Genomic DNA, 19,445 nt, shown 5'->3' with positions numbered 1-19,445 from the left:
TTATCAGTCCCAAACAGCCCTAAGGAGAGACTGGTAAGTTACCAACCCTATCCTCAGTTTCCAGACAGTGTAAAGCTGGTATACAGGAAGCGCTGCTTAATGAATACTGGTTGGGAACGAGAATGAATGCGGAAGCTTATCCACAATCTTATTCCTTCAGTAGGGACTTTGGAATAAAAGAGACTTTAAAAAGCTGGCTTAGGAGAAGATACCCATATCCCGTCCACCAGACCCTTAATAAGCTCTGATCCCTTTTCAGGGGTAGGAGACCTGAGTTCTGGCCCGCCTGTTCTCCTGCCCGAAAACAGGGGTCTAATCAGCAAATGCGAACTCAGAGCTCCAACGTCCAAGCACCCTCCAAATGGGGGTGGTAGAGGTGGGCACCCCCCCCCCCGCCCCGGAGCCCGGCAGCAGCCGCCGGGCGCCCTCCCCCGCCGCTTGCGGTCCCCGGAGTGGCAGCCCCGCAGGCCAGCTGAGGCCGGTGGGCGGCGCGGGCTGGAGCCGCCCCGCGCGCGTCCTGCTCCAGATGCGCCGCTGCCGGGCCGGGGCAGCCCGCCGAGTCGGTTGTGCGCGCCCAGCCCAGAGGAGCGCAGAGTTTGGAAAGTCGTCTGGAAGCTTCAGCTGAGGGAAGGGGGTGGGAAGAGAGGGGGTGCATGAGAGAAAAACCCGCCTCTCGTGAGTTGAGCGAGGAAGCGGGGGAAAAGCTCCGAGTTCCGCTTCCTGAACGGCGGGTGGGTAGCGCAGGCTGGCGCGGGCGAGACCAGAGGGACCCGCGCTCCGGGACCGCGGCGCGATCTGCGCGGCCGGCGATGGCCAGTGAGCGGACCCGCAGGTTCACCCGGAGCCTGCTGAGACCTGGGCAGGCGGCGGAGCTCCGGCACAGCGCCGCGTCCGCCGCCGCGGTGGCCGTTAGCAGCCGGCAGCAGCAGCGGGTGAGTGCGGCGCGTCCTCCGCGCCTTCTCGCGCGCTCGGGGCGGTCAGGGGGCTCCAGCCGGCCTCCGCGAGAGCTCGGCGCGCCCCTGCCCTGCAGCTCGCCCGTCGTCGCCCCCGCACTCCTCCCCCGCCGCCTCTGCGGGCGCCCGTGGCGCCACCTCCGCGAGGCAGTGCCACCGATGCAGGAGGACCCGGGGCGCTCTGGGGGACGCGGGGCACTGAGAGGAGCAGCTGCGTGGGCAGCAGAAACGCAGCGTGGGAGAGGAAGCGCCCAGGTTTTGAGGAGGCGGGAAGGCATTATAGGCGATGGGGTGCCAAGGACCCTGACTCGTGGGGGGTGGGGATCTACAGGACTAAACCCCTGAGTCCACGGGTTTGCGCGTCCCTCTGGCCCCTGTCGACTAGTGAGCACAGTGGGAAGGTCGTGCATGGTCTGGGCTCCTGGCCCCACTGGAACTAGAACCTTCTCCCGAACCTTTACACTAGTGTGGAAATGAATGTACTTGGCTCAGCGCTCCTGCCACAGGGTAAAACCCCACAAAACTCTTTATACTGCTCCAGAAAGGGCAGGGGAGACGTGGATCATGAAGTGTCCAAGTGGCTTCTGGTATTTTCCTGGGAGGTTTCGCGGGGTTCTCCCTCAGCGGTGCGTTAGGGGTTACTTCCTTATTGAAATGCCTTCTGAGTACAGGGTGATTTCCGCGGGAAGTTCTTGGGGCAGCAGCCAGTGTCTGGTGCCCAAATCCTATACGTACAGCTCCAGATGTTCATAAATTCCGGTAGGTGTCACAATCTGGGATAGAAGTGGCAAAGGGGGAGGGGCTGGAGAGTCGACCCTGGTGGGAAAGGGAAGTAGGAGAAGCCTCACATCAAGACCCGGGCTCTGCGGCAGAGCTCGCCGCTTGACTTTGCTGGACCGGAATCCTCGTTGTGGGTTTCATTTTCCTTTTTTGCCAGTAAATATCATTAGGAATTAAACGGCGCTTTTTAAGAGTGTCAAAGACAGTGTTGCTCTTGCCAGTCACCAATGAGGAGGGAGCCAAAGGCTGGCCAGAGCCAATTCCCACAGTGAGGACTATTCTCTAAAGCCAGAGGTCGGAAAGTTGAACAGAACGGAAGCAAATTGGCTGGCAGAGGAAGAGGCATCAGATGCCCAAGAAGGTGGGGGTGATTGGGGTGTGAAATGAGCTGGTGGCCGGGGTGCCGCCTTTTTCACCACTGGCTGCACCCTACAGCTACCTCAGATGGCTGGACTGTTAGCCAGCCCCTTGTCAGGGACAGCCTGTAGTTCTGATATCAGTTTGCACATTTTCAGGGCAGGAAGGACAAACTGTCAAAAAGAACATTTGGCGGGGAGGGGGTAGGGGTGAAGGTAAAGGTGTTAAGAAATCTTAAGACATTAGTAGAAAACAGTCGTTGCTTTTAAACCATCACTTGGGATGGCGACTTTGTCATTCTCTGCCATTTGCTTTACAATAACTTGATTTTTCAGTTGATTCCTTTTACAGATTCTCAGTTATGATGTGATAGAGAAATGTGGCCATAATAGCATTCAATCCAAATAAACAGCACGCATTTATTTTTAATTTGTGCTTTATTTCTACGTGTGTTCTAGAATTTTTGTAGCACTGGAATTTCTATAAAGAAAGTGTATCCCTTTACGCACACACACTCACAAACCCTTTCTCCAAAATTGTGTCAGATTTGAAATCCTAGCAGTACTTTGTCACAGTGAATAAGCTCAGTGTCTTAAAGAGCAGTGGGGGAGGGGGATTCACTGGCAAAGGTGCTTCTCTGTCTCCCTTCCTTCACTTCAGCACCTTGGCCAACACTCCCGAAGGCGCTCTCGCCAAGACTTTTCAAGGGATCTTACACATCTAGGCAGGCAGTGTTGGCAGCGATTTTGGCAGCGGGACATGCGCTTTGCATTCCTGCCTATCAGTTAGATCTTGAAGGGAAGCAGGAAGGTGAGGAGTTCTCTTGAGTCAGCGCCCCCCGTTGGGGGGATGCTGAGGGGCAGAGTGCCTGTTTGGGACCTACCATCTTGACCCTGGACTATGTAGTAGAGAGTAATCCTGGCTTTCAATGATCCAGCCCCTTTAGGTTCTTAATATCTGTTCTTCAGGTCCTCAAAGCCGGGTTGTTCAGGGAGAAAAAGAATAGAAGAAGGGCATTAGATGGTGGGTCGCTCACTTCTGCACAGGCTGCGAGAATTGCTTGTGTGCATAAACTGTCCTCTAGTAAAGATATTTGAAGGGCATTGAAAAGGCCTGCTGAGAAAATTGATCTTGCTACTGCGTATGTGTAAAGCCACATTTTAGGAACCCAGCTCCTCTGGAGTTTTAGAGATTCTTGTAGGGGTAGAACTCTGTCAGATCCAATAAGGAGATGAGGAGATTGTCAGATTAACAAGGTTGTTTTTGAACTCTGCAAATGGTGTGTGTGTGTGTGTGTGTGTGTGTGTTTTATTATTGATTGATTGATCTCTAGTCACACATATACACACATAGATCAAGAGACCTTCAAGATGTGCTTGGAACGCAGTGCTAAGTAAAGTCAGGGACCAGGGGACCCACGCTGAGGGCAGTAGTTGAGGGAGGGAGAGGTATACACCAAAGCAAACTTGATTTCAGTTTTGACCCAAGTCAATGGAGTAGGCTTAAGTGTCTGCAGACTCTTGATCAGGACCCACTTTATTTTGTACCCCTCTCAAGAACAGTTATGAATAAAAGCCATACATTTTGAAAAGAGAAATGTATGCTTCTTTCAGTTATCCCCGTTTTTTGTAGAAAGTAAATGAACAACAACTCTTGCAAAGACCAATTCATAGGATCAAGTCAAGTTTAAAGCATTTTTTGAAATCCCATTGCTGATTGACTTACAAAACAAGCTTCCCTAATGTAAAACCTCAGCTCTAAAATGAATTGAAAATGTTTCTCCCTTGTCAGTACTTGAGTGTTTTGTTATTTTTGGTTGAATATACATACCATGTTTGTCTCATAATGGTAACACCACTAATTAGAAATTCTTTCTTGATACGAAACTTTCTTTCTAAAAAAAGTTTGTACTTTAGCCCGAGTTGATTTATTTATGTAGCTCTCTGTCTCTCTCTCTCTCGTTCTCTTCCTCTCTCTCTCTCTCTCTCTCTCTCTCTCTCTCTCTCTCTCTCTCTCTGGTACTAGGGATTGATTGAACCCAGGACACTAGCACTGGACACTACCAGCCCTTTTGATTTTATTTTTGAGACAGGATCCCACTAAGTTCCCAGGTCAGCCTTGAACTTGTAATCCACCTGCCTCAGCCTCCCAAGTAACTGGACTTACAGACGACGTAGCACCACTGCTCGCTTTTATGAACCATTTCTAAAAGAGGAAGCATCCTGCCAGAAGTGATTGGAGTTAACTGATATGTTTTCTTCCTGCCCACCACTCAGAAAGGGTAAGGGGTAAAGAGAGGAGTGTATTTTATTTCAGCAATTACAAAAATTCCACTTCCTTGCTTTGATGCCTCCAACTCTTCTACCCCCTTATGTCCCTTTGACTAAGAAACAGAGCCTTTGACCTCCCAAAGAGCTTTGATTGAGAAGAAATGAATATGTAAACATGTTAACATGAGCATGAGGAATTCCTAGAAGGAAGAATTTCCTCCCCTCTGAACTCCCTGACATTTAAATAGTTGAGAGTAGGAGGGGTTTTTAGAAAATGAGTGAGTGGGGGACTGGAATTTCCCAAAAATCATGTCAGAAGTAAGTGAGAAGATGGGGAAAGTGATACTGAATGAAAGAAAGGCACTTGTTTTATTGTAGATGTTCAGAGTTGAAAGCAATATGCAAAGCTAAGGCCTGTTTGGCATTCACTGCAATCTCTTTTCTTTCCTTTGACAAGGTTTTTTGTGATAAGGGTGTTTATGCTTTAGCAGAAAGCCAACACTTGTGTTGTCCTGTGAGAAAGTTCCCTGTCTTTTTTGCTTGGTAAAGACATCAAAACAAACTTAGTTTACAAAATCAAGTGTGAATGTTATTGGTTGTATCTGCTAATGTTTTTGACTTCTCAAGGACATTGAAGAAATAACTTTGAAAATAAACAGTAATAACATTGGTTCTAGAAGTTTTCATGATGGATCAAGAAAAAGAATGAATCAACGTGTGGTTTGGGTTCTCTTTCCCTCCTCAACCACTTTCTTGAAGGCCTAGTATAGAAAAAGAAGAGTGATAAATATATTATGGTAAAACATGCATTGAGAACCTATAAAATGCCTCACACAATGTTAAGTGTCTTATTTACTTTTCAGATAAAGTTGTTGTTGCAAGTTATACAGGAAGTCATTGAGACACACAGGGTTAAATATGTTGCTCAAAGGTCAGGTAACTGACATGGGACCTTTATGCATCCTGAATAGTAGGCCTGCAGGGTTACTATTCCAGCAAACCTCCCTCTGCTTTGCAATTTACTAGCTGCTTCACGGCATCTCCAAATTGGAGGACACAGAGTTGGCATTGGTTGATTTTGCCCTTTGGTCTACCTAAGATGTAGCTGTACCCAAGGAACAGGAAATTGTTCTTCCCACTAGTGTTTCAGAGTAACTGCCAGCATCCATTCAGTGTTCCTGAGGTTAATAGCAACCGTGCAGTTTTTCCAAGTACTGCCCCGGGCTACTGGAGGCTCAGTTGCTAAATCCTTAGCAATGTGAGTGCACTGAGTCATCTCGTCTTGTCTGTCTGGCAAAGCCTCAAGCAAACTGTGACAGGGAATAGGGTTAATCCTTCTCAAGTCAGCTTCTAAGATCACTTGCTTCTCCATTCTCAGTTTGTCACCCCCACTCCATCACGTGCCTCAGATTTCCAAATGCATCCTGTATCCTGGAGCACATATTTCTGTTCATCTAGGTTGTGTTGGGAGTTTTTTCATATTTCACATTCTATCTTATTTAAAGGAAGGATTTGAAGTGGTTCACAAAGATGCATGTAAGACAAGCAACAAAACATAGTAAGCAAGGAGGCCAAAAGCAGTAGTAGCAAAAAAAAAAAAAAAAATCAGTATTAGAAAATTTGGATGTAGTCAGGTCTAGGTCAATGAAATAGAATCAGTAAATAAAATGCACAACCATTAAGTCCCATTGCCTTGATAAAGGTGCTTCTTGTGCCTAAGTAAAAAGGAAAAGACTGCAAGACTTAAGATATCCATAAAGAAAGAGAATAATTTGCTTTTAACATATTCAACATCAATTTCTATGACTGGTCGAGACACAAGACGGGATTTTTTCCCTGTGATTTTTCATAACAGGAAGCATTATGCAGTGACACTCTCACCATGCAGGGTGAAGTCCAAGAACCAGGAGTGTTGGCATCTCTTGGGAACTAGTTAGAAATGCAGAGTCCCAGGGCCCACACCAGACATAGCGGTTGTATATTGTGACAGGATCCTCTGGTTACTCATAAATACAATAAATTTTGAGAAACACATTAAGCTACATCTTTGGCCACATGTTTGCACTATATGATCTGTTAAAGACATATCTTTTCATTGAATGAAGGTCAAAGCTATGTGGTTTATTATGGAACTCTTTGAATATTTTGTTTAAGGCAGTGATAAAGTTTAGACCACCTAAGAATGAAAGTGGGATGTGTTAATTTCTCAATGACTTTAGGGAAATCTCTTGCTTGTTCTTCTTATATTTTCTTCTCCACTTAGCACCTTAATTGTAGTAAGAGATCAATTTAAGCATCTATGTTAAGAAAAATATTTCATCCCAAACATTAAATAGTTGTGTTCTAAATCAGCAAAAGTTCCCACCCTGGGTTGTAGGGTGAAAGTTCACACTAAAGCCATGTTGCAGAGTGAGGAGAGTGTTATTCCCCTTACTACTTGATTTAAAACTACCATCCCAGCCCATGTGTTATATGGACTCAATGTTTGTGTCCTCCCCAAATTCATCTGTTGAAGCTTTAACCCTCAATGTGATGGTACTTGAAGATGAGGCCTTTGGAAGGTAATTAGGGGTAAATTAGATCTTGGGAGTGGGACTCTTGTAAGAAGAGTGATTTTCAAAGAAGTGGGGTAGAGATTGCCCTCTCATGCAGTGAGAAGATGCCATCAGTAAGCCAGGAAGACAGCCTTTCCCAGGAACCCCTTGACCTGAGATTTCCAGTCTCCAGAACTATGAGAAATAAATGTTATTTGAACCACTTATATTGGTTGCCTAAACGGACTGACACATCATGCAGTAATGATGATTCCTTATTGCTTTGTAAGATATGTATTGCTACCTTATTGATCCTTGGGATTTGATAATAACCGGGCATATCAGAAAAACTCATTGTTGGAATCGGAAAATCATGAAGACATTTTTCTATTTCATAGTCATTGAGTCCCAGAAGAAAATTATTTCTCTTGTTCACACTCGAATACCAGAAAGATGGGATTCCATGGAGTTAAATTTATGTTTTCCTCATAAACTGTAATGCGATCCATGATCTGGGTGACTGGCCATCCTTCACCACCATCTTGGATACTCTTTTCTTGACTATCCAAGTTACAGTTGCAAAATACACTCCAAACAATTTGACCACATGGAATTCTAGTGAATGGGAGTTGGTATAGGAAAAGAAAAGGCAGAGCCTGAGTCTGGAGACTAGAATTCCAAACCCAGTTCGGGGATCCTGATGAAATTACCTCTTTTTGGAAACTCAGATTGGGAAACCCCAGTCTGTGAAATTGGGGGATCACATGACTGGGTCCTTGTATTTGCCTTTTTGTTTCTGTTTTTGTTTTTGTTTTTTCCCAGAGTTCTCACAGCCCATCTGCCTCATCCCTCAAGTTATTAAATGCCACTCCTCAGGAAGGTCATCCAGGATCAACAGGTGGAAGTACCCCCTGCCCATCAGCTCCTCCCTCAGACCCCTCTGCCCCTTTATTCTGCTTTGTTTCTTCATAGCTCTCACAGCCAAAGACCTAAAGCGATCTTTCTGAACTTGTCTGTTTTGCTACATTTATGCTCCGTTTACCATAGGAGAACAGTTTTCTTGAGGGGAAGCCTTTTTCTCATTGCGAATTGGGTTGCTAAGGAAAGTCAGGAGAGTGGGCTGAATGACATGTTCTTTGATTCATCCTCTCCACGGTCTACGGTACAGCTTGGTAAAGCTGGACACACTGTCACCCAGAACTCTGGGCATGCCCTGTGTGCCAAGTATTTTTCTAGTGCAATCTCTTTTAATCCTTACCACAACCCTATGGCAATGGGTTTTCATTCCTAGTTTATAGATGAGGAAAGAAACTTAGAGACCAGGAACCTGCCCCAGATCAAACAACTAGTCAATATTCAGGGCTCCAGGCAGGCAGTCCAACTCCACTTCAGGTTCCTCCTGATCTCTGTTTAGCAGCCTTCCAGTCCTGCCTGGCAGAAAGGGGTTCAATAAACATGCAGTTAAACATTTCTGTGCAAGAGCAGTGAGCAAAGGAAACTCAGAGTACCAGCCATAGAAAGAGTTTCTAAGAGTTTTTTCACAAGAGAGGAGCTGTGCTACATTTGCCCGGCTCAACAATTTTTCATTCATGATATTCTGGCAATGAAGGGTATTGGGAGTGACAGCCACTTGGGACACGATGTGAGTGCTCAGTCATTTCCCAAGGACATGACCGGTGTGGAGTGGGTTAAGCTTTGTAAAAAAAGCTCCTTCAACTCTGAAAGGGGCATCATTTGATTCTTCTCCTGCAGAAATGCATTTTGGGCAAGATTAGCCTGAAGTGGTTGGGTTGCAATATCACATCAGTTTCATTGTCTCTTGTGTCTTGATTTGAATGGTCACGTTTGCAAATAAGAGAATTTTTTTTTTCATTGAAGTGAGATTTGTATGCTTTTTATAATTCACTGCAGCATCAGTGGGCTGGAAATAAATGCTTGGGTTTACTGGACTCGACACGGTGACCTATATTCAATGGTATAGAAATAATAAAAGTTAATCTACTTGACTGAGTTAGTGGCAATGGAGAAAAACATTCGCCTTCGAAAACATTAGTATTTTGCAACAGGATTGTGGAAATGTCTGCCTCTGAGGTTGGAAGAATTAATGGACCCCACCCATCAAAAGTTCCTTTAATTTGTATACTCAAATGTGAAAATACTCAATTTTTCTAATTCGGTTTTAGCATACCTCTCTCCTGACATAGAATTTAGGAAATCAGACTGCTTTTTAATATAAATTAAAAACCAAAATGGCAGAGTTTAACAAAGGATCTGAAAGGGAGTCTGTTTGTAAAGGTGAAACCATTTATGATTAGCACAATGAGCTTTTCTTCGTATAATGATTTTAGTAATTACAAATTTAAATGACTAATTAAGGCTGTCAAAATGACCAATGACTTTTTGGCCTTTCAAATCACACATTCTATAAAAAGAACACAGGCATGAAGATTTGACTTGGCAAACAAGCAAACAAAAATTTTAACAAAACTTACTGTTCAATGAAATTCGTTAATTAAATTATTCTGGAACACCCATTGTTTACTTGATAAGCTCTTCAAAATCCTTTTGTCATAGCTCTTTAGAATGTGAAAAAGGAAACTGAATGCAGCTGAGAAACCTTCAAAAATTGAAAGTGATGTTGGAGCTCAGTCACTTTTTTGAAGAAGAAAATGCAAATATGGAGAACTAATACTTAAAAGTATTTACTTTCATGCTGTTTAAATTATTAGCTTATTTAAACATCAGCCATTTTTCAAAAGAAAATGTAATTTTCAAGTGAGAAAATGCATTTAAGTTTGCGCTACGACATATCTACGTGGACAACTATAAATTTGTCCTGTGTGTGAGAGACTGCTAGTAGTAAAATTTATTGGCATACCAACATGCAGAGATAAGATTCATTCATTCAGGACCCTTCCCAGAGCCAACAGGGAATGTACACTCATTAACTTCAATTTTTGAACTTCAATTTTTTAACTTCAATTTTTGAAGTTAAAAGCTATTATGTGGCTGACTTTCCGATCAATTTGAAAAATGTATCTTTTTATCACTAGAAAGCAGTGGTTTCCAGGCAGTATAACCTTGGCCAAGTTTTTAACCTCCTTTGGGTTGGTTTGCTGCTAAAACAACATCTTTAGATTCTAGACTTTGATAGATGCTTTTGAGTCCTAAAAATTCAAGGGATTTCTTACTCTTTGGAGAGGGTATCAAAGAGGATTAAAATGGAACTTTTTTCTACTTTTGTAGCACCATTACCGATTCTGATTCTGATGTCAGCAACTGGAAGAATTTGGTTTAAATGACCTCTGACAAATTTCTGTGTTAGTAATGAAATACAAAAGTGGCTACTTTCAGTTGTAAGGAAGGCAATGCCTGTTTGCACATTCCAGGAAGGAGCCAGGGGAAGGGACCTGGCAGACAAGAAACCAGTAGTGGCAAGTTTGGGCCTGTCAGGTTCTTCCAACCTTAGGAAGCCAGAGACAAGCACACAACCCCCTTCCCTCTTCCTCATCCTGAAGAGAAGGGTGAGATCCATCTCTTTTCAGAGAGCATCCTTTCCAGCCCCCATGCAGGATCTTTGTCTTTCCAGTCCTCTGGCTTAAAGCCTGTGCCAAGCTCCTCTGGGCACCACATGGCTGGAATAGAGGCAAGCAGAGGGAGAGTGTGAACTCCAATCCTCCTAGCCATTGATAAAGCACCGAAGCACCAAGAACTTTCTTTCGGCAGCTGTCTCTGACATTTTTAAATTAATTAATTTATTTATTTATCTATCTTTGCCTCTCTTACCTCCTTCTCCCTTTCTCACCTGAGAAAGGCAATATGATCTGACCCAGACCAGGTATGATTTCAGAGGTGTTGGAAACAGAGCAGTTTCTTCCTTTAGCCTGGTGCTCAGAGAGTCCTCCTGGCAACCTGGTACCTAACAAAATACAGGGCATTTTATTCCACAGTTAACAATCAACCTTAAATCCACAAAGTGTCATGGTGATTGGCTTAAATGCATTCCTAGTTTAAACCTGTTCCTGAGCTTTTATCCTGTTAGGATAAAAGAGCATATAAATGGGAGGCTAGTGTGCCAGAGATAGCTTTTTGTAATCTCACTGGTTGTCAGTCTGATCTCTGGTAATCTGTTGAAATGACATTTGTCTGTCCACTATTTAATAAGATTTGTCTGTGTTACCTTTCCTGGACCAGGAGGATTCAGTGTGGTATTCCCCTCAAATTTCCAAAACTCTGAGTCTTCCAGGCCAGAATTGTGGTTATTGTCTTCATATTCCCAGGAAAGCAAAATTCTGGTACAAAGTAGGTGCTAACTAAACACTTCTCAAATGGAAGAAAGAAAGTATATATTAGGCATGTAAAAGGAAATCTAAGTGACTGGTTTGCAGTAAAGAAATTCTTAGGTATGTTCCAGAGGAAATATCTTAGTGTCCAAGTACAAGTGTATTGTATCTCCTCAAAACTGGCAAGTGGAACTGAAGTAAGTAGAAGAAAATTCAAGATTCTTGCAAAAGGTTAGAAAATAAAATGTTGATCATATATATCAGCATGCCTTTGTACTTGTGAATATGTAAGGCTGGGCTAAGCAGGAATGGTTTCTCCAACACCAGCTCCTTCTCTGGTGGACGCTGGGCAGCACACAGCCCACACTGCTGGATGCCATATCAGTCTTTCCCATGGACGCTGTCAGCAGACATGAGGCTGAGGCTAAATAAAACTGATCAGGGTACAGAAAAGGATTGATGAAAACGCAGGAAGTGTGGGCCAAAGAGTTTTGAGAGCAGTTTATTCCTGCTTCCATGATGGAGAAAAAAGTTTAATAAATCACCAGATCTGTGTGATTTTATCAGTGAATGTCAATGCTATTTTAGACTTTGAAAACTTGCCTTTCATCCTCAAGGTTAGAGAGCTTTCCTAACACTGGTTTAGAGTGTTGTAATGACTGTGCTCTATTTTTTAAGTTATGCTTTCATGGAACAATCTCTTTTTATGTCTCTACTTTGCCAAACTTTTCTAGTTTTATTAATTTAATAACTCAAGATACAGAAAATAATGAAGGAAAAACTCGTAATCACCCACAATCTCACCTCTCACTGCTAAAAAGCTTTTAGTGTGTTTATTGGAAGAATCCGTCTTATCATCCTGTGACATACAATTGAACTAATATTGACTACTTAATTTTTTTTAGTATGTGTTTTAGTGATTTAAGCTAAATTTTTTTATTGGTAATTTTTGCACTGGAATTTTGTAACAACAAACATGTAACAACAAACATGTAACAACGTGGCATGAAATTTATGCTGGGAATAAGGAAAGAGAAATTATGTGACTTTTCTTGATATCCCACAGTCAGTTAGACCTAAAGAAGAACTTAATGTAAAATAGGTAAGAGAACTACATCACAGGGTGGTTTAAGTAGATAGGGGTAGTGTCACAGCAAGGCCATTGAGTACCTCAAGCCCAGTGCCTGTTCTCCTTCAGCCAGTGCACCATCTGCAACAGTAAGTATAATTTGGGGTCACAACATGGAAGTCTAAAATTCTACTGATATTTCTATGGGCTCTCCAGAGCACTGAATTTAAGGGGGCTTAAGCAGTGAACATCTACCTAACTTGGCATCCGTGCCTGGTTCACTTCTTGACCATCTGAGGTCACTGTTACCTGTTGTTTGCTGAGATTCTGTACAGGTGTCTCCAAACAGATGACCTACATTTGACAGCCAGTTGACTATGTCAGCCTCCAATTCATGAGTGCAAGGAGGGCCCAGATGTGCCCTTTGCCTGAGCCACTCCTGGAGACTGACCTTGCTCTTTAGCGATGTGACCTCTGATGATGTGAACGACTGCACTTAAACTCTCAGTTCCCTAAGAAGTGATCAGAGCTTGATTGAGTCTGGGCTGCTCTGATTTTCTGTGGATGTGAACACTGTTGTAGGATTTAATTGCACCACAACAAATTACTACGGATTTAGTGCTTAAACAACACTGAGGTGATAAGCCTGGGATGGGTCTCATCATGCTAAAATCAAGGTGTCATTAAGACCGTGTCCTTTTCTGGAGACTCTAGAGGAAAATCTGTTTTGTGCTCATCAGAGTTGTCTCAAAATTCAGATGGCGGAGACCTCAGGATGGAGATCCCCATGTTCTTGCTGGATGCCAACTGAGGTCCATCGTCAGCCGCTAGAGGCCACCGCACTCTTCAGCTGTGGTTCCTGTGCTCCATCTTCAAAGTCAGCAATGATGGTCAGGGTCTTTGCCTGTCCTCCCTCTGATCCCTTCTTCTGTCTTCCCTTCACATCACCACGGACTCCTGTGATTGAATTAAGCCCCTGGATAATCTAGGATAATTTCCCCATGTTCAGGTTCTTGATCACATTTGCCAACTTCCCTTTTCCAGGGAAACGGGCATATTCACATGTTCTGGAGATGTGGCATGGACATCTTTGTGGGGCCTACTGGGAAAACTCTAGAAAAATGTTAGAAAATAAAATGTCAGTCATGTGTATCAGCATCCTTTCTACTTGTGAATATGTAAGACTGGGCCAAGCAGGTATGGTTTCTCCAATGCCAGCTCCTTTCCTAGTGGATGCTGGGCAGCACTAATAATTTTGAAAAATTATTCAAAAGAGCAAATCTTCACTAAGCATTGCTTTCTGATCCTAAGATAAAGTGGAGGAAATAGTCTTTGTAGGAGAAGACCTGAGTTCAGTTCCTAAACTTGACATTTTACTTGTTTCTCTCTAAATCAGTGAATCCAGTTTTTCTCCTTATAAAATCAGCAGACACAGATATTCTCGAAAGGATCAAATTATAATCAGGTCAAAAGTTTTTAAAGGTACATTTGTGTTCATTGTCAACATTGTCATCTGGCCAGGGAGGGGATGGCTCAACTGCCTCTGTAGCCATGTGCCTAGGAATGAGCATCCTGGAATAAGCCCCCTTAACTCAGTCGATGATGGGCTATCATCAAAGGTGACTGTAGTGGAACCTGATCCAGGTATTCAGGGGAACATGAGCCCATGAGGTCTCTATGGAGCCTCCTCTCTGACCAGCTCTCCTCATTTTGTTTACATAAGAGCTTTGGTCTGTGGTTGAGTTCAGACTCACAAGACCCTGAACTTCCTTCATATCCGTCCAGGGATAATACATTTTCTTGCCTCATAAATCTTTCTTTTCTTTTTTCTTGAGTTTTATATCTCAGTTGATCCAATAAATCTCAGTTTGAAACTATACTTAATTCTTTCTGCTCTCTGCCACCACTCATGGGGTCATATTCCAAGAATTGGGCATGACCACCCCCTAAATGTTTCAAACATTTCCCTGACTTTAGTGATCTAGATAAGTGGCTCAAGATTTCTTCCCTGGATGGTCTTCCCTGGTTGGTTCCTTTCCAGCCTTCTAGCAAGCCTCCTTGTCTCAGGTCTCCCCACACGGTGATCCACCGTCACACGGTCACCTACGTTGTCTAATGCACACACCGGTCTATCTCGATGCAGGCCTGCCTGACACTGTTGATGGTTACCACCTCCATATTTACGATTCTTTTAAACCTTCTAACCATTTCATGACATTTTTGAAAGGAAAATGCATTGCAAATATTTTAATATGGCATTATCTTTCTTCTCCTTACTTGGATGCTTTAAATATTACCTAGCTTTGGAAACAAGAGCCCAGGCATTCAGATTCAATGCGGTTGAAAAAAATGAAACAGGTTCTGAGACTTCTTAAAAGGACCCATTTTAATTACTGCCTTTCAATGAAATGATATAACTCTGAGGGGAAAAATGTGTTTTAGGACTGTGATTTCTTTGGTCTTAGAAGCACGCAACCTATCATTTCTAACTGGAATTTTTAGCTCTTGAACATTTCTACCATTTCTAAATATTTTTTTTCTAGTTGTGGTGAGTCATATTAAATTGTACATTAATTTTTTTATGAATTATCTAGTTTACTGGGGAAAGTAGACATATTAAATTGCCCTATTGCTAGCATTGAAAATCTTTGATATAATATTCCTTAGTTCCAACATTCCCTTGCTGCCCGTTACAGGCCCAGGCCCACCTCTCGAGCACCTGTGTGCTGCTTGCGCCTTTAAACCATCACCCTTTCTGTTCCCCCTTCTCCTACCCAAAACTCTCCTCCCACCTGAATACATCCTCCTCCCATGCTGCTCCCTCATCATCTCCAGGAATCCTAGACCAGAACCCAGGTAGCTTGGATTGCATTGGCTCCCTCCTTCCTATGACAAATATCCTTTGAATTATGAAATACACCATATATGAGCATAGGGAACATGTATTATCACAGTAAGGAATGAACCTGAGGCTTTCGATCATGAAACACACAGGACTAACACCTTTGAGAACTTCAGCATCATCCAGACCTGCTTCCTCTTTCCTGTGCAGAACCGCTCATCAAATGTGCTCAGCTTCCCCTCCTCTTCTTTTCCTTTTCCTTTTTTATTTTGAAAGATGTCCACATTTACAGCACCATTGGAGAAATAGTACAAAGACTATCAAACCCTTCTGCCGGCATCATCAAATGTTAGCATTTTGCTACACTTAGAATCAGTTCTTCTTTCTTTGTCTTTCTCCTCTCTCTCTCTCTCTCTTTCTGTCTCTCCATACACACATCCAAACACAGAAAATATCGTTTTTATGACACACTTGAAAATAAATTGTGTACATGATGCCCTTTTACCTCTTAATGCTTCAGATACGGTAAAGATGTCTGTCCCATTCCACCATTTTTCATATGCCCCCTCATTTCCCTCTACTAATCTAAAGTTTTTCCATTCTTCCCTCACCCCCCACCATCCATCCCCCCTCATATATCATCATCCACTCATCAGGGAAAACATTTGGCCTTTGGATTTTGGGGATTGGCTTATTTCACTTAGCATGATATTCTCCAGTTCCATCCATTTATCTGCAAATGCCATAATATTCTTCTTCTTTATGGCTGAATAATATTCCATTGTATATATATATACCACAGATTTTTTTTATCCATTCATCTGTTGAAGGGCATCTAGGTCAGTCATTTTTTTTTAAAGTAATTTTTTATACAACTATAATATAATAATCAACATCAAGAAATTAACCTTAGTATAATAATGTTATATAGTCCATAGACAGATTAAAATTTTGCCAACTGACTCACTAATTTTTTCTCCTGGCCTCTTTGCCTTTTTTTTTTTTTTTTTTTTTTTTAATGTGTGACTATTTCTCAGTCTTTATTTGACCTTAGAATTTCAAAACCACAATCCTTGTGAGATGGCCCTCTATTGCTTTTAGATCGAAGTGTCCCCCCAGGTAAGATTCAGGTAGTAAAACTGATTTTCTCAGGAAAGTCACCGAAGTTATGTGCACCATCATTAGTGCACCATGTCAGGAGGAACGTGTAGGTTGGCACCATTACTGGTCACTAGGCACGAGGTATCTGCAGGTTTCTTCTCTGTGAAGTTTGTAGTTCCCTCTGGTAACTCATGAGCCCCTTGTGCGGGGGCCTTCTGAGCACCCCTGCTTTCCTTCATTCTTTGCCATTAGTTTCAGCATCCAGTGGTGATAGTCTCCTGAGTCAGGTAGCCCTGTGGGCGGACACTTGTGCCTTTCCTATTAGTTTTCAGTTTCTGCTTTTATAAACAATGTTTCTATGAATATCCTTTTCAAAATCTCCTAGTAAACAAGCACACAGAGGTCTCTAGGGCACACGCTTCTTCAACTTTAAAAATACTCCCAGATTTTTTACTTTTGGTCTTGGTTTCTCAAAACTACTAAGCCACTTTTCACTCTGATGATTAGTGTCAAAGTCTTTCATTTCTGCCAGTTCCTGGACAGTAAACTTCTCCGTCTTCCTCATTTTTGCCAATTTGGTGACTCGAGTATGGCATCCTGTCAGTTTTCATTTGTATTTTTCCCTTTTAATCAAATGAAGTGGAGCATCTTTTGTATGTTGTTGGCTATTCTATTTTCTTTCACCGCTGAATATTAAGCCTTGGGAGAGAGCTTAACACTCATATGGCAAGTGTGTCAAAAATAAATAATCAGATATTAATAGAAGTTGGGTTTTAGGAGGAAATTTGTTAAAGTTATTCAAATTGCCTTTTGAAGTTTTGTTAGCATGTTTTTCAAAACCATGTTTGTAATTAGGAACGGTATCTTTCCATCATCAAGTTTGTGGGCTTTATTTTTCAGTACTTAAGGGTCCCAAATAAATTTTTTTTATAATGAGATTCATAGCAATAAATGCAAGCAGGTGTCTCCATTTGAGAAAATCCTGAGTATTCCAATTTTTGCCCAAGTTGAGAGACAAAGGGGTTATTTAGACTATACAGTTTCCTGGCCCCAAGCATTTCTTGTGGAAATGTTGCCTTATTTAAATCAAACTGAATTACACACTATATTCCATTGAAGTTGTGTACAGCAACCATCCTGAAAGACAGACTGTCATTGCAGTCTCAGGATTTTTCCAGGGACAAATTCTAGTATTAGTACTTAGTTTTTTATAGTAGTAATTTTTCATTCTTTTTGACATTAAGATTAAATTAATAGTTTAACTCTACACTTTTACGAAAATACAAGGTCATGGGAGTGAGTTAAACATAGAAGACTCATCTTCCTATCACAGGGTTGCTATGGAAAAGGATCCTGACTTGAAGTTGGTTTGGGGACCCAGTTGTGTGAGTCCTGGGTAGCAAAGCTAAACCTCCCCAGGAGAGGTGAAAGGGCACCGGCAAGGCAGAACAGACAGTTCATATGTGATCCAATAAGCCAAGTGGAGTAATTGGCTCAAGATCGCACCTTTTAAGTTGAAGAGCAATGACTGAAGCTCGGAACTGTCTTAGCCTCTGCGTTGTGAGAAGCTGTGCATGCTGGGTGCATGTGGGGACACTCATATGTGTGTGTGCCTGGACATTAGAACATTATGAAATTTAGGGCATAATGGGGAAAATTCATAATGGGAGAAGCAAAGTATAATGTTATTAAGTATAAAATTCAACTTGGATTGTTTTCTTTTCTCACTCACTAAATGGAAAACCAGCAGGGGTAGGAGGATGTAACTCAGTGGTACAGCACTTGCCTAGCATGTGGGAAACACTGGGTTTGATCCCAGCACTGCAATAAATTAATAAATGAATAAATGAAAAGTGATTTCTCCAAAAGACTGTAATATATAACTTATTGAAGTGAAAATATTTAAGACTTTGTAGAATCGCTCAAATTATTTAATGTGTGGGTCCCATTTTTGTGTTTCGTGGTAAACTGCAAACAGACTCACTGGTGTGAGCTTTGTTACAGGAACGTAACCGTCTATCTGTGGGGGTCCTGGGAATACTGAGGAACACTGACATTCAAATTTGTGGGTCTTACAGAAGAACTGGGAGAGAAATAAAACCAGCAAACAGCAACAGCTACAACAGCAAAAACCCCATGACTCTTTCTTCTATCTTCTGTCTCAAACCGAGTTAGGAAATAAAACTTCAAATTCATAAAAGCGAAAACCCCTAATACTCATGATGGTTATGGGAACACAGTACAAGTACCTCATGGACAGTGCTCCCCACAACCAAATAAAGCCCTGGCCCCTGAACAGTGGGGGAGTCTTTGTGGACAAATCCATTCCTGAATTTCTTTTTCCCAGATTTCTCCCTCTTCCTTAATGACACATTTTATTAGATAAAAAAAAAAAATAGGTTTAAATAAATAGGAAGGACAACTGTTTAGGAGGAAACAGTCATAGACAGAAATCCTGCAATGGGTAGCCCCATAGTTTGGGTGAGGAAGCGGAAGTACCTGCTTGGCTCTTGAAAAAGAGAGATTTGCAAACTGATTACTTGCTACTATTAAGCCAAGTGCCTGTTACCTGCCAGGTGCTCTGACACAGGTTCACCTGGACACAGGATGCATTGGTTTTTGTTTGCTTTGTAATCAAACAGATGATTAGAATGTTGCTGGGATGTAGATTCAACTTATCACATCATTTCCAAGAACACATGGTTTGACAAGGGGCATGGTGGATAAGGGACTTACTGTTGAACCAGACAATGACTGTCCCTGTCCCATTGGTGACTCTGCCTGAGGCAAAGCTCTCCAACTCCCCCTGCCTTCAGCAAACTCCCTCAATCATCTCCCAGATCTCCCCTGAAGTGCAGTTCCTGAAACCGAATGCTGACTTTTTATATCCTCGCAGATGTTCCGAAAACCAATGGACATAAACAATATTCTGTCACGCATGCATTCCATCACATTTAAAGAGTCACTTTTGCACAAGTGCAAGTGGTCTATGTGCGTGCAGGAAATTCAAGATTCTTGGGAATATAAACCAAGTCCATTTTCCTTACTAAGATTAAGTATTCTAACATATGCCCGTAATTAGATTTCTAAAGGTGAAGATTGTTCTAAAGGGTGCCAAACATTGTTTCATTTATTTCATGTTGAGATGCTTGCAATATAGTTTTAGAAAATTGCATCATCTCATGATTGCCATTAAGTTGACAAATCGTTCCTTAGAATCTTAAAATAGCTACCTCTCCTCAGAGAACAGAAATCC

At 42.3% G+C, this 19,445-nt stretch overlaps 1 protein-coding gene across 2 annotated transcripts in view; it reads left to right on the top strand.

The window, feature by feature from the left end:
• Positions 1 to 633: 633 nt before the first annotated feature.
• The window catches only part of LOC306657532 (dedicator of cytokinesis protein 10-like), a 115,675-nt gene continuing 96,863 nt past the window's right edge, over positions 634 to 19,445 (top strand). For both annotated transcript variants that reach the window (XM_079133634.1, XM_079133633.1), the window contains exon 1: positions 634 to 932. In XM_079133634.1, coding sequence (XP_078989760.1) covers positions 654 to 932 — 279 coding nt within the window. In that variant the 5' untranslated portion in view covers positions 634 to 653. The remainder of the gene's footprint in view (positions 933 to 19,445) is intronic.

This window comes from Sciurus vulgaris, assembly GCF_902686455.1.
Source record: "Sciurus vulgaris genome assembly, chromosome: 3".
Classification (NCBI taxonomy): Eukaryota; Metazoa; Chordata; class Mammalia; order Rodentia; family Sciuridae; genus Sciurus; species Sciurus vulgaris.
This window is presented reverse-complemented; position numbering and strand designations above follow the sequence as displayed.